We start from the raw sequence: 15,842 nt of genomic DNA, 5'->3' as shown, positions 1-15,842 counted from the left end.
GAGCACTTACGTGTCTGAACGACAGCCCACTATGCAGGGACGCCGTCCGTTGCCAGGATACTGACGGAGACGTGATACACATGGATGAGGAAAGGCTATGCGTATCAGCTGATGACGCACTCACGTGTCTGAATGATAGCTGATTACGCGGGGACGCCATCCGTTGTCATAGTACCGACGGAGACGCAATATACACAGAGGGGGAGTGGCAGTGCGTCTCAGCTGCAGACGGGACCGCAGCCCAATGGAATCTATTTCTATATTGAGTGACATTTAAAGCGGCAAATAGAATAGCCGCTGGGATAGAGGCAAAGAGCCAATCAAACGGGAGGTGTAAATACCCGCGAAAGAGTGGTAGTATAAGTACACGCTATTCAGCCATTATTATGTACTGGTGAACAAGCCTCCAGGCGAAACGCGCGTCCAGTATCGGGGCTTTATGTCACAGATGGGAAATCTGGTGCAAGAAGGATGATCCAGCGAATATGTCTAAGTATCAAAAAATTCTTTTTTACTTTGATTTTCTTTTGCTTTGATTTCTCCTATTATCGCTTGAGTTAAGTTGCTGAAATCAAATCCAGCTTGTGATGTGTTGGATACAATGTATTGGTGGATTGGTCTCTTATACCAGAGCAGATGCATTATAGCTTTGATTTTTTCTTACTATCGCTGGAGCTAAATTGCTGAAATTAATCCAGCTCATGATATGCTGGATACAATGTATTAATGGATTGGTCTCATATGCCAGAGCAGATGAATTGTAGCAACTGACTCCTATGCCAGAGCAGATATTTTGTAGCAACTGACTCCATTATATATGTGGCTGTGATATAATATATCTATTGAGAGGAAAAATTCATTGTTTAAATGGAGGATGCATTATTAATAGAGACAAGTCGCAGAACTACCCAATTTATTGTGTGATGGATACAATGCATAGATAGGCTGATCTTTGATGCCAGAGCATATACATTGTAGCGATTGACTCCAACATACCTGTGGCTAGGATGCAATATGCCTACTAAGAAATAAATACATATAATTAATTTTCGTGCATAAGTGAAGGGCACATTATATGGTGTATAATATTGGTAATAACTAGGTGTATGATATCTCCTTTACCTAAGGGACTCTCATTGGTCCCGGTGACAGGGTGATCCTCTGCACTGGTTGAACTATCAGGGGTGAAACTGGATCCGGTTTCCAACAGCAGATCCCTATACCCCTTATCTTCTTCCTTCACTGATCCAACCACAGGTCTCCACATAATCCATTCCTCATCTGGTCCGTTCACTGTCCTTGAGACACACGGCCAGAAAGTAGGCAAGATTGGAGACTAAGGGAAATCAGCTAAAATTTCTATCTATTGATATCTTTCTCTGGCTAAACCCTCATGAATTAAAGCACCATTAAATTTTAGGTATTTACCTTTATATATCACAGAACTATATGCTGTGGTAATCCCTCTGTGACAAAGCACCTGACAAACAGATATTTCGCCGTTTTTTATTAATTTTTAATTCACGATAATCAATAATTGATTACACATTATTATATTTGCACTTATATTAAATTTCAGTATTGTCACTTCATCAAAAAATCAGCCAGGCCATCTGATGCCTCACGGGATGATATCCCTTTATTGAGACCATGAAGTGATCAAGGCTGATACATTCACATTAATTTGTGAATTTGTGATAAAGAATACAATTGAAAATTGTTATATATTCACGTACACTATCACTGCATCCAAAAAAGAAAAAACTATAAATCTTTTCCTTGTAATAGTCTCTCCCCATTGTATATGACAATAAGGTGAAGTCAGTAAATTTTGAAAGAATTATATTAAGTAGTGCCCCGACAAAAAGAGTCACCCTTTTTTTCTTCCTTTGCGATATATAGTAAATTGTGACTCAAGGGAGCACCACCAACAAATAAATTATTAGGGACATTAGATCCAGTGACTTATAATATGTTGGTTCTAAAATTTGTAATGTGATATATCCTACCGGGAGTCTGTGCTAGTCCCTCCTATCTTCTCTCGGCACATATTAATTACACAGGTTCTGTGGCTGGCTTTCTCCTGGTTGTAAACTGCCACAGAACCTGTGTAATTAATATGTGTCCCAGATTAAACGGATGAGTTGGTCACCCTACACGGTGAGGACATCTGCCTGTACACCTCTCCATGCATGCCCCCACTGCACAATACCTAAGTTTGCCCACTCCCCATCCGCTATGTTCTCCTGCCGCTATTGCTAGTTGCATCTGACTAAATATCGCTGCATTTTGTGAGTGGGGATAGAAGGATTTGCAGTTGGTGAAATCAGGGGATAACACTCCCCTCAATTCCCTTTTGTTTTCACTAGACGAGGCAGATAAATCATATCCCCCTCCGCCCTCACATGAAGACCAGTTTCACGTTACCGGTCTGGACCTGATGCCCTTTCAAGATGTGCGGCATTCATAACGAGTGACATCAGCCTGACACATGCTGTCGGGATTAGACCTCCTGCCATTGGATACGCTGCATATTATTCTTGTTTATGTTCATGATCGCCCTCCACACCTGTTCTGCGTCGCTCATGTCATATTCCACTGAGTCGGCATGATGAGCCGGATAATACCAACCCAGCTCTGTTTACTGAGCAGAGTTACACTTTCAACGGCGTCGCCGTGACTTGAGGACAACTGTTCAGCACCTAAAGTGGACCGGTCATCTTCATACAGTACAGGCGGCCATTTTGTGGACTTTACTAACATTCTTTCTGTCAGTTCATTGGGAACCGGTGTCATCACTGAGGCAGGTGGTTTCTACCACTTGTTGCCTCATGCATCTGGTCATTGGTTGCTAGTGGTAATTGGGCTGTCAGTTTAGCTCACAAAATGGCTGCTATGCATCTCAGTGGAGACGGCCGTATTTCATTAATCAAGGAAAAACAAAACTTGATTCTGAAATTTCTAAATGAATGTAGCAATCTCCTGGATGGGTAATACACCATATCAATATTAAGGTATCCTCACTCCTCCACAGGCTGATAGTGAGGATACCGTTGGCCGGATAGAGATCTCATTCCCTCCAGGACCCGTATATCTGACACCAGGACTACTTATTGATAGGTTCATTTTGATTTTATAACATTATTCTGTATTAGGAAAGTTCATCGTTGTACAGACCTTGCTGTGGGGTCTTTCCTTTTTGTGCCACGCCCCCTGATGAAGTTGTTTCAACGAAACGCGTTGGTGGATTGTTTTTGAAAGAAAAAGATCTGAAAGAAGTCTACATCTTATTTTCTGGAACTGACGAGATCTTCTATATAAAGTGTGATCATGTTATCTTGTGAATCAAATAATGACAGTTATTGGCTAGGTGATACTATATAGAGCGCCCTCCGATAACCCCCATTGTTCTATTCCTTGTTTTTGGGTTCTCACCTGAATAGCATTCCTTACTTGAGAACAGTGACATCTTGTGGCCAAACACAGGAATACCACCTGTGCAGGACTTAATCGGGTGTATTTATGGTGAAATACACAGAGGTATTTACCGGAATAGTATTCCTTACCTGAGAACAGTGACATCTTGTGGCCAAACACAGGAATGCCACCTGTGCAGGACTTAATCGGGTGAATTTTATTTTTAATACAAAGGGGCCCATTTATCATTTAATTTTTGCGCATAAATCCCCAAAAACTGGTGTTTTGGGAGGTTAGCTTAAACTGTGGGTCCCGAACTGCTCAGCATGGTGTCCTGACTCCATGTTGATGTCCATCAGGCTGATGACTTCTCTAATCTCAGTGATTGAAGGAGTCTGAAAAATCTATTGAATTGTCTGTTATTTTAGACTCCTCCCATCACTTTGTGCCTCCACAATGCTGCCATGTATGTGCTGTCTGCTGACTACACCTGTGATGTGATGGGTTATGGTATATCAGACTCCTCCCATCACTCTGTGCCCCCACAATGCTGCCATGTATGTGCTGTCTGCTGACTACACCTGTGATGTGATGGGTTATGGTAAATCAGACTCCTCCCATCACTCTGTGCCTCCACAATGCTGCCATGTACGTGCTGTCTGCTGACTACACGTGTGATGTGATGGGTTATGGTATATTAGACTCCTACCATCACTCTGTGCCTCCACAATGCTGCCATGTATGTGCTGTCTGCTGACTACACGTGTCATGTGATGGGTTATGGTATATCAGGCTCCTCCTATCACTGTGCCCCCACAATGCTGCCATGTATGTGCTGTCTGCTGACTACACATGTGATGTGATGGATTATGGTATATCAGACTCCTCCCATCACTCTGTGCCTCCACAATGCTGCCATGTATGTGCTGTCTGCTGACTACACCTGTGATGTGATGGGTTATGGTATATCAGACTCCTCCCATCACTCTGTGCCCCCACAATGCTGCCATGTATGTGCTGTCTGCTGACTACACCTGTGATGTGATGGGTTATGGTAAATCAGACTCCTCCCATCACTCTGTGCCTCCACAATGCTGCCATGTACGTGCTGTCTGCTGACTACACGTGTGATGTGATGGGTTATGGTATATTAGACTCCTCCCATCACTCTGTGCCTCCACAATGCTGTCATGTATGTGACGTGTGATGTGATGACCTTCTGCAGTAACTTGCTGGGGTCCTGTCATTATTTTTATTGTCTGATGGGGTCCCAGAGCAAAATAGTTTGAGGACCCCTGGTATATATGATCCGTAATAAATGGTTTGTAACATCTGTGTAACATAAATGCATTATACCATAATGGCAAAGGATTTGGGGTTCCAGAGATGAAATTGGAACCCCAGAGCCAACAATACTTCTCCTTTACCCATGGAAGATCAGATCTGTGACAGGAACGGGTTGGCAGGGGTTAAATCTGAGACCAATTTCCTAAATAACCAAGATCATCTTACCCCTTCCAGGTAACTGGCAAGTAGATTGGCACCACACCCAATAACCCTAACAGTGTAAGGTGCATATAATATCTGGCCCTATCTCTGTGTGTGGGCTCGGCGCGCTTCCCCACTGTCTGGATCTTTGATTTTCACATCTCACCGGCTTCATGTTTATTGAAATGAGCTGAATCTCTTGGCTTTGCCTGGGAAATCAATCTCATGGAGGTGCTTGGCCCGCAGTTGCCTGGCATTAAGGCGCCACTTAAGTTTCTTTTCATTGTTGCCCAGCGTGGAGTGGAGCCGGCTCCCAGAAGAGAACCCTTCTCCTGAACCTGCCAATAACTATCTCATTTGCTTTCTTTTCATGAATACGCTCGCGCCTCCTCACAGACAACTGTTCCGTATTCACTGCGTTTGGCGGAGACGATGATTGAAAAATAGAGAGAATTAGATTATGGAGGAAGGAAAGGAGGACGACTCAGGAGCCGGGGGGATATCAAACCGATGGCTTTTCTTCAGGGCTGTGAAGATGCTGACCTATAAATTGGTTATATAGCCATCTCTGCGTTCCGCTTCAGGAATTGCCCCGCCCCATTATTCTTATATTTACTTGTATTTTTAGCGTTCTGATACAAGTATATCGTGATTTATAACTATTTATTTAGCCATTTAGCCATTTGTAGCATTTTTAATCATAAAATATTTTTAATTGGGACAGTAATAAACTCGATGTCTGTTACCCAAAATTTTCTGTCATTTTGGGGGGATACAAGCTGTTCAAATGTAAAATTGCCCACAGGTTTTTGCAGTAAAAATGACATGGACTATTTTTGTTCAGTTGGCTAAGGCGGGTATTGGCAGCGCAGATACTTGCATGAGCGATAAAATGGCTGCAAAGTCTGTGGTAAATTGTTCCACCGTTTGCCTTGTTAATGATCACTGCTTTATCTCCATATCCTACTTTGTCCTCCTGCTGTATGCGTCTCCCTTTTCTCTCTGTCCCCTACACTCTCACTATGTCCTCCTACTGTCGCTATGTCCCCCTGCTGTCTCAGTGTCTCCTTGTTGCCTCTGTATCCCCCTACTGTCTCAATGCCCCATGCTGTTGCTGTGTTCCCTTGTTGTTTATATGTTCCACTACTCTCTATGCCCCCTGCTGTCTCAGTGTCCCCTTGTTTTCTTTATGTGTCCCTACTCTCTGTCCTCTGCTGTCTTTATGACCCTGTGCTGTCACCATGTCCCTCTTCTCTGTATCCCCCTGCTGTCTCTGTGCTGTCTTCATGTTTCCCTTTGCTATGTCCGCCTGCTTGCTCTGTGGCCCTCTGCTGTCTCGGGTCCCCTACTCTCTGTGGCCCCCGTGCTGTCTCCATGACCCTCTGTTATCTTCATGATCCTTGCTTTGTATTAGCTATATGTTAGATTTGGGTATATTTTCTCAGTAATTAGTAGATTATAACGTAAATCTTTTCCTAGTTTACACTGGAGCGTTGGCCCTGAGCTGACTCGCTGGGGTAGTTAGCTCCTTGCAATGTAAGGCCACTCACCCCTAGAGCCCCACTGGAGTAACCTGTCCCTGTATTTCGCAGGAGTGGGGTACTTACAAGGAGAGGAGATGTCGGAGAGTCGGTCGCTCTGTCAGGTAAGAGGCGCTTGCTCTGCGCTGCTTGTGTTTAAAGCATCTCATTATAGAATAATGTACAAGTATTGGTTTTCACATAGTTTGCTGCCTCAGTGTTTTTAGACTTTCTTTATCAGATGTTTCTATGGGATACTGAGGTATTATTACAGCATTTCATAAGTGTCAAAGGCTTTTCATTGACAATTCATCCGATTAGTTTTCGTGACGTTCTGCAGTATATGGAAATTGCCACCATAACGTTATTGTTCCGTGCTTACACCCACGACTCGTTTGTTTTCGCAGCACTGCCTCGATCAAGCATGTCTAAACTATGGCCCTCCGGCTGTTGTGAAACTACAAGTCCCATCATGCCTTGCCACAGATTTGCTATTAGTTAATGCTAAACCTATGCCAAGGCATGCTGGGATGTGTAGTTTCACAACAGCTGGAGTTTGGGCATGCTTGGCCTAGATGTCTGCCCGCACAGCATCTACAGACCTTCCCATAGTCCATGGGTCTTCAACCTGTGGCCCCCCAGATGTTGTGAAACTACATGTCCCAGCATTTTTTCCTATAAGAGCATGCCAAAACTGTCAGGGCATGCTGGGACATGTAGTTCCACAACATCTGGACGGCGACAGGATGAAGACCCGTGTCATAGTCCAAATCTTACATAGTAAAAGTCGCAGTGTGCATAGTCAGTACTCTAGGCTCTGCGGAGTTCGCATAGCCAAAATATCACTATGTGTATGCACCTTATCCGCCCTCCCACAACCTAACCGTACCCCCTTAGTACCTAACCCTAACCCTCCCCACAACCTAACCTTAGCCTTCCCTCTAGCACCGAAACCTAACTTCACTCATGCGGCCTAACCTCCCCAGCGTACCTCTGGTTGGGATGCAGACAGTCCAACACCAGCATTGTCAGTGATGTCAGTGATGTCAGTGATGTCAGGCCGCGCACACTATAAGCACCAGGGCGTAAACTCGTGCCTTTATCAGTTCATCTCCAGATTAATCGTGAGCTCTATATATTGCCACGATTTTGTTTTCATAAATCATGCAGATTTTAGATTCCTTTGGGCAATAGGAATCACATATTATACAGTGACATTATACAGGGCAAAAGTTGGAGGATTGGGATATTATACAGCCGTTGTAGTTCATGTCATTTAGGCAGTATATGGAAAGTGATGGCCATTTGCATCTAATTTGCATGCTGCAGCCAGAGGCATAGTTGGTGTCAGTATCCACGAGCGTGGAAAGGAGCGTTGCATTTAGTGTAATTGGTTTACTTTCTACTAAAGATAACTGTTTTGGAAAAACTCCTAATTAAATTGTTATGCTAATGTTTGTTTCCCACAGACTGGAAAATTAATGATCGCGTGCTGATGTTTTACATTTTATGAATACTGATGGTATAAAATCATCTTAAATGGGTGACACACGTTGCAGCCAACAGTGACCAACTGTCTTCCTGCCCCAGCAAATAGCACACAGACTGGGGAAGAGCAAATATGGGGGTCTGTATCGCTGGATGGATTGGATACAATGCTATCAATGTTTATAGTGGGCTAAATTAACATTTGGGAGTGACGGATCCCCTGTATTTAATTGTGTACGGAAAAAATGGTTTTCCACCGATGATGTTAAGTTGATGTTTATTGGCAGTTGGGTGGTGTAAGCTCATAGCAGACCACCCAATACTTAATATTTGTAAGATGGGACCAGTGTCGGACCGGGAGGGGAAGGGCCTACCAGGGAAGGGTGGCATGTGACGTCAACGCCTGACGGGTCCTGCATGTGACATTACGATGGGGGGTGGGTGTGTCCAGCATGTGACGTCACAAAGCGGCGGATGTCATGACATCAGCCGTCCCACAGGTCTTCTCCTCCCTCCCAGTCTGCCGCCACTGTGCAGTCAGTAGCGGATGACTGACCCAGCAGGATGCTTTGTTATCACCGCCGGGCCAGTCCGAGGCTGGTTGGGATCGCTATGCATGGTGAAAGCCATGTGATGTTCCTGACAGCAACCAGATTATACTTTATTTAGCACCTTCTAGAAGATAGAATCTGATTGGTTGCTATGGGCAACATCATCTTCAACAGAACTCCCATCTTTGTAAATAAACCCCAGAGTGTGTGACTTCGGCCCCATTAGGTCACACCCCAAATCATAATGTTTGAAGGCATGAACGCACGTCAACTCTCCTGAATGGATGCACGTGCGAGGCATCTATCCACCTTCACCAACAAACTCACATCAGACTGCAGCCCACCGGCGGGAGAGCAGGTGGGACAGTCCTTGTACAGACCCACTAACATTGGGGTAGTTGGGAGGTACGCCATAGGAACTAGATTCTATCATTTTCTAGGATGCAGTTGAGACTTACGCGCTAGAATCTGGTTGCTATGGCAACACCCCCAGATCATTTTAGGAAGCATTGGTAAATCTACTCCATAGACTCATATCTCGACAATGGTGTACACTGCTAGAACCAGACCCTATGGGGCATATGTAACAGGGTCCGAGTTCTGGAGGTGCAGGATACCGGCTGATCTCAGTTTTTTTTCTGTTTTAAAGCAGCAATTATTTACATGGTGTCGCCGCTTTAAAAACCTCATCTTTGTTTATACGGTAGTGCCGCTTTGAAGCATCATCCGCCATACAACACCTTTGGCAAACTAGTATCCTATGACATATACCCTGATGTACTTTTTATTTTTAACAAGGAGAAATATAATTTTGCCTTTAAATATAATTCTAGGGCGTTGCGTTCTCTGTATGAAGCCACCCATAAAAAGGCGTTACTCAAAAAATCCAAACACAGGACGAGTCTTATTTTATTATGATTTTTTTCTTTTTTATTTCTTTTTGTTTACAAATTTTTACATTCAATGTCTTTATAAAAAAAAAATGCAGAAGATGCCGATCGTTACAGAGGGACCACAGGGCTCGTCACTCCAGCGAGCGGCGCAGCCTGTGGATTATCAAAGGGAATTATGCTTATAATGAAGAGGGGGAGGCAATTTCGTGAGCAGCTGATGAGTCGGGAACCTGCGTGAAACATGAACAGATTTGTCGTAAGATACTAGATAAATTGTGCCGCCAGGCGCTCCTTTACTAAGCGGAAAGCATCTTCCGCAGAGTGCCGCCACCTCAATCACAAATATCCTGAATGAAACATTCGGCAAATAATGGCTACAGGATGGCGTCTTAAAAGCCCATGCTGAGAAACGGCCGGGAGAATGTAAGCTCTGTGGGAAAAGGACCATTTATTTGTGGATTATGGAGTTCACCCAGGGGCTTCTGAGAAAAACATTGACAAAATAACACTAGTTCTCCATTAATTCATAGTAAGCCGTAGACCACTGATGGCCAAGGGTCACTCTAAATAAACCTTTTAAAATATACATAGGACCAGGACCTCAGTCGTTCATTCCTTAATAATGAACTTAATTCCAACAGTTTACTGTAAAAACAATAGATGCTATTTTTTCATAGCGGTGACAGTGTGTGTCGTGGTTCCCTGTTTACGTAGCGCTCTCGCTGATCCGGTGATTAACCCTTTGTGTGCATACATCTGTGAGAGGTTTAAAATGCCAGCGTCACTCACATTTGTTATATAAATCCAAATAAAATATGTTGTGTAAAAAAAGATTATATTTCCTATATAAGGCGACGTTACAGGACATTATGACGAACACAAATGTTTGCTTGGCAATTTTCACCCCTATTTTGACAAATGCACTTGGTACTCAAAGGGTTAAGAGAACATTCTAGGCACAGAGATTCTATGTGTCACTGGTGATCTATAATGTGATAAAACAATGGAAGTATTCAGACCTGATTGCACGGTCGGGCAATTATCGATAGACTGCACATGCGAACAGAGAATAGCGCGCATGTACAAGGCCGTCCTGCCATATAATCGTTTGCAAATGGATCGTCAGGAATGAGTTGTTTGTGGATGGTAACTGGATGTTTACTGGGGTGTCGGGAAAACGCAGGCTGCGAGTAAGTCCTGCGCTGCGCACTGACCGCACACTGGGGAAATCATTTCATGGTGATAGGATGGCGAATGGATTTGTAGCAATTCATCGAGCCGTTCTAAGCAATTTGCAGACTTACACAGGGCAGGATTTCACTATAGCTGGGTGGTGTAACCTAATAACAGGACTTTATGGGCACCTTTAGCCTTTTATCATATAGAATAGGTAAAAGTTTAACTTTTTTTTTTAAATAATTGTTAGTATTTTAGTTCCACCCATTAAGAGATACCGAAATTGTGGACTATTGCAGGCCATAAGCAGTTTTCAGAAACCTGTACGGTAATAGGAACCAGTGTTTCCCTTTGAAATGGATCTGTTATACTAGAACAGGGCTGGCCAAAACGGTTCTGAAGATCTACCAACCGGTCACGTTTCCCAGACCACCTAGCTGGAGCACAGGTGCAATCATTACGGTCACATTTCCCTACCACCTAGCTGCTGCACAGGTGTAGTCATTACTAACTCAAAATTTCAAACATGTGCTGCATTCATTCCTAACAGACACAGGAGGACTGGAAAACATGAACCGTAGGTGCAGGACCGGATTGGCTACCCCTGCTTTCCCCGACTGAACCCATCTTGTCTGGAACAACTCTCCGATCATCACTGCTTTTACCACGTGCTAAAAATGTGATATTCATAAAGATGTTTTTGCAAACTGGTTATAATGCTTTGTGGTTGGTAGCATTAAATTTACGCTAACCGATATAGAACAACATTATATATATATATATATATATATATATATATATATATATATATATATATATATATATATATATATAATGTTAAATTTGCCTTGGAACTAGACCACCAGGCCAGATAATGTACATTGGTATGTATTGCATACGGTTTTCTGAGATGCTAACCTAAATGCATTTATGACAATTTGTTACTGGCAAAAATGCATGAAAGTAAAGTACTGGGGAAGTCTGATAGCAAAATAAATTCTCCGTGGGACCCATAAGCCTGAACCCATCCTGCGCTGCCCCAGAGATGGCATTTTCCAACAACCCGCATTGCTGCACCAGCGAAAGCACCCCTTTGCAAAAATAAGAACCACTCAGTGACAAAATAAATACACACATGTGTTGCTACAATCGCACTGTTCATAATACTAGATTGAAATAAGGCACACATGTACACAGACTATCCAACGACCTATCTGGATTCAAATAAAGAGCAGAGTCTCTTGGCCAAGCGCATTTCTCCGGGACGGAACTTTCAGTCTCGGCCATCTTCGTCCGATCACTAGTCCAAAGAGGCGGCAGGCAAGGAGCCCCGGTAACATTGAGCACACAGTGCTCATAGCTGGATGCTTTTACATCACCCTCCTCTGAATTATATTTGACAGTCACAGGTGATTTAAGAACAGCCTAGACGAGACCGTTTCTGCGATACTGATGTGGTGAGCGATTCGCCTGATTGGATGGGTCACACGACATATTAGTTCAGGCACCGGCATCCGAGCAAATCTTCATATTTTTTTAATGTTTATTTTTAATCTATACATTTTCAGCAACATTAATATAGAAGTGAGTTTCTAGCCCCTACACGGTAGGGTATATTAACCTCCTTTTATATGGAGTTAAGATTGTGAAATATATATATCTTTATATATATACATGGATGTATATATAAATTAATTTACATTTGATCTATTCCTCTTGAGGTATCCTTATATCTTCATCCCGACTGCGGCCATGAAACGCGTGACCGTCCGTTTCATGTGCTAGTCTTCGGCTCAGGGATACAGGTAATTTAAGTCCATTGGATCAATACTTATTTGTGATGATCTATGAGGTTACCCCATTTCCCACCCACCCACATCACGTCCACCAATCAGGTGATGGGGCACGCTCTCCTGGTGCTCTCCAAGTAGAGGCTTACGATGTAGCTAGGTAGAATACTTTTAAAATAAAACAGCAGCCGTCTGCCCTCCATCAGTGTCTCACATGCCCTCACCCTGGGACATCAAGGCAGTTCATGGGTGGGTTGGAGGCGGAGATCATCTCACCACTTCCCACCACTCTCCAGTCCTTTCTTACCACACTCTCGTTTGCTGGAGATTATGTGACATTCAATGTTTTTGAAAGTACTCTGTGGCGAGGACATCTTGGAACACCAAGGCAAAGTTCACAGCATCAGTTTTCACATTTCTTCAACTGAATTTAGAATAGTTCCAAGTGCCCTTTGGTTGGTAGAGTAGCCAAACCGACCTTTTAATACTTAAACTGATTTGCATCCTTTACGGGCGAAGATGGCAGGAACACAGGGTTTGCCGACACCTCTGGCCTCAACGAGAGGGTCCTTTTCACCATACCTCTCTGCATTGGGGTTTGCTCTGAGTAGCTGTGCTGCCGAGAGAGAAAGACGTTGTGGCTGTCCATAGGCACTGGCGTGCCCGTTGAATGCATCCGGGTGAGAAGAGGGGCAGCATGATGTCGGCCACCTTGTCCCAGGCTATGCTGCCTAGATACCATCGGCCCTCCTGCACCCAAGTTCATGAGTTTGTGTCCAGAGGAGAGAGAATGTCTCTGAGATGGGTGCCTGGACTGCTTCTCCAAGCAGGATTGAGGGTTAACATCTGGCGGGATGTCAAGTCTCCTGGGCAGACTGTCCCTCGGAAGTGTTGAGGAGCTGTAATAAGGTGCACTTTCAGTGTCGGGAATTTGAGGCTGGACTCTGTTCATAAAGGACATGGGTGAGTGGGGGCCAATGGCCTGTGGGCTAATAGCCATCATGCCCGACATTTTCCTTGGTGATCCACCGCTTTCTGGAAGGTGCTTTAAGAGTTCGTCCAGAGTAGTCACCTCAACTCCTTTCGGGTGATAACACTGCGAGTGACGTATCAGAGCTCTTTCACAGTTGGGTATTTTCTTGTCATCTGCATAGGTGGGCAGTGGCTGGTCGTAGCTATGCATGCCACTCGGGAGAACCATGGTGCTCGGAAACTGAAAGACTTGAGAATTTGATATGGGGAAATGAAACACTGGACTCTTGCTTTGTATTTCTTTGGCATTGTTACAGTTCTGATTCCTTTCCCATTGGTTTTTAAAGGCTTTGAGGTTCTTCATGGGTAGTTCTGGTGTGGACTCTGGGGTGGGAAGACCCTGGAGCTCAGGATGTTCTTTCATCCCAGCTTTGGTTGGCTCAGTTGACTGCTCTTTTTCACCATGCAGTAGGGTGGTGTAGAGCTTCGGGGAAGTAGCTTCCATCATTCCTTCCTTGGACTGGCTGTCTAATAGTCCATTCATCTTCGCCAGGCTCCTCAGGGATAAGGGTCTCTGAAGATTGGATTCTGGGTCCTTCCCAATGTGCTTATTTTTCTGAAACATATGGTTGCAGTAACAAGACACAAAGAGACCAGAGAAGATGGCTCCCACAACAAAGGCAATGAAGACACAGCCAATAAGGAAGGTAAAGTGGACCGTCTTGGTGGCCTCTTTTCCAGCAGCTTCCTGGCGTACACCTTGGGAAGAGAATACAATGAGAAGATAAGTGGAGAAACTCACAGGTCTATTTTACCAAGAGCTACGATAAATGCTTATACATTTAATGTCAATTATCTTTCAAGAGAATACAAATCTAATTGCTCCATCTCCAAACATTTTCACTGGATTGCAGACTTTTTTATAGCCAGTAGGTGGCACTGTTGCTATCCCTGTCTATACCCTAATATATTAAAGATGATTTAGACAAATCTAAAACCGTAACCTATTTAATCAAGTAGAATACCCACTTTAAGTTAGATATCCCAAATTTTAAATATCCATATATATATATATATATATATATATATATATTTTTTTTTAAATGGAAAGATTGGGACATGGGGGAAGGGGCACAGAAATGCTGTACTGACCAGTGTAGATTCCATGCGCTTTTTTTGCAGATAATCTGCATTTACACAAACTGCATTTGCAATCTGTCCTGCTTAAACCAATAAACACTTTGGATCTTTAATTTTTTTTTTTTTTATACAGCCGATAATTTATTTTCCCTTCTCGCCAGAGTAAAACACTTGTTCCAAATTTCTTGGCAGGAACAAAAGGTTGTTTACTCAGAAATTTCTTAGCTCAGAATTCTGTTCGGATAAAAAAACAAAAACACACACAAAAAAAACCTGTTTTATTCTCCAGAGACTGCAGTGCAGGTTGGTGAGGAAAACACAGGAGGCGGGGATGGAGAAGAGGGGGGATCAATTCCCCAATGCCTACGGGGTCTCACTGGGACAGCAGCAACCGATGCTGGCATTGAACACTCAATATGGAGCTAAACGTTTTTGGAAATCCTTTATTTTTTCAGCATTATAAATGTTGCTTTGAAAAAAAAATAAAATAACGCAAATTGAGAAGGATTTTATTATCAAACTAATTCCCTATGCAAGAGATTGCAGCCTATCCATTCACTAGGAACTAGTGACATCAGTGAAGCAGTCCCTTCGATGATGTCACTAGCTGGTGTTAAATGCTGGTGATGTCATTATACTTTAGCAAATGGAATTGGCTGCATTCCCATGGAATAATGGCTGCCCTGTAAACTACAAAGCGTATATAATATACAGCTCTGAATCCATCGTACACGAGTAGAGAGGAGATCGCTGCGTAACCCATTTGGCAGGTGATAGAGCTCGCTGGACAATTTACCCAACACAACCAAACAGGATTATAGGTATTATAGTAATTAAAGGGGAAACGCTTAATATTTGCAATAGAAATCACTTAATTAAGCAGCCGCCAAGGACGCACGAGCCAGTCCTTCCTTGTACATTTTCCCTTTTAGCGACTTATTTGAAAAGTAGGGATAGTAAATGAAGTGTTATGTAACAATGGTCACAGCCAGAACTACCAACGGCTGTCCCCCCCCCCCCCCCCGAGACCAGTGGGGTATTTCAGCAGAAAGCACCCGGGAAAAGAATCAGACATCAAGAATCCAAGCGACATACACAGTGCGCCATTCAGTCTGACAGGCGGTGGCAGGCGCTGTGATGTTAGCTAATGGATGCGGCCTTCATCCCCGAAGGCTGCTTGGCATGCTCCGGGGCCTGAGGCGCCCCCCGCCCTTTTCTGAGATGACTTAATTCAAAACCAGCAAAGACTCATTTTGAAAACCGTGCGCTGTTAATGCCATGAAAGGCAGGAGCCAATCAAACCGGAGTGTGCGCAGCTGCGGATAGGTAATGAGCTGCCTGCTTCAAAGACAGGACAGCAGGCAGAGCAATCACATAAGCTAATGTAAGACTATTATAATTATCCAC

At 43.6% G+C, this 15,842-nt stretch overlaps 2 protein-coding genes across 4 annotated transcripts in view; one reads left to right on the top strand and one right to left on the bottom strand.

The window, feature by feature from the left end:
- TNFAIP8L2 (TNF alpha induced protein 8 like 2) overlaps window positions 1–15,842 on the top strand; it is a 422,216-nt gene that overhangs the window by 14,021 nt on the left and 392,353 nt on the right. For both annotated transcript variants that reach the window (XM_083166503.1, XM_083166499.1), the window contains one exon: window positions 6,498–6,550. The gene's annotated coding sequence lies outside the window, so the exon portion shown is untranslated. The remainder of the gene's footprint in view (window positions 1–6,497; window positions 6,551–15,842) is intronic.
- Window positions 9,369–15,842, bottom strand: part of SEMA6C (semaphorin 6C) — a 109,993-nt gene continuing 103,519 nt past the window's right edge. For both annotated transcript variants that reach the window (XM_083166485.1, XM_083166486.1), the window contains one exon: window positions 9,369–14,054. In XM_083166485.1, coding sequence (XP_083022611.1) covers window positions 12,805–14,054 — 1,250 coding nt within the window. In that variant the 3' untranslated portion in view covers window positions 9,369–12,804. The remainder of the gene's footprint in view (window positions 14,055–15,842) is intronic.

This window comes from Crinia signifera, chromosome 12 (assembly GCF_055691185.1).
Source record: "Crinia signifera chromosome 12, ASM5569118v1, whole genome shotgun sequence".
NCBI classification, from domain to species: domain Eukaryota; kingdom Metazoa; phylum Chordata; class Amphibia; order Anura; family Myobatrachidae; genus Crinia; species Crinia signifera.
This window is presented reverse-complemented; position numbering and strand designations above follow the sequence as displayed.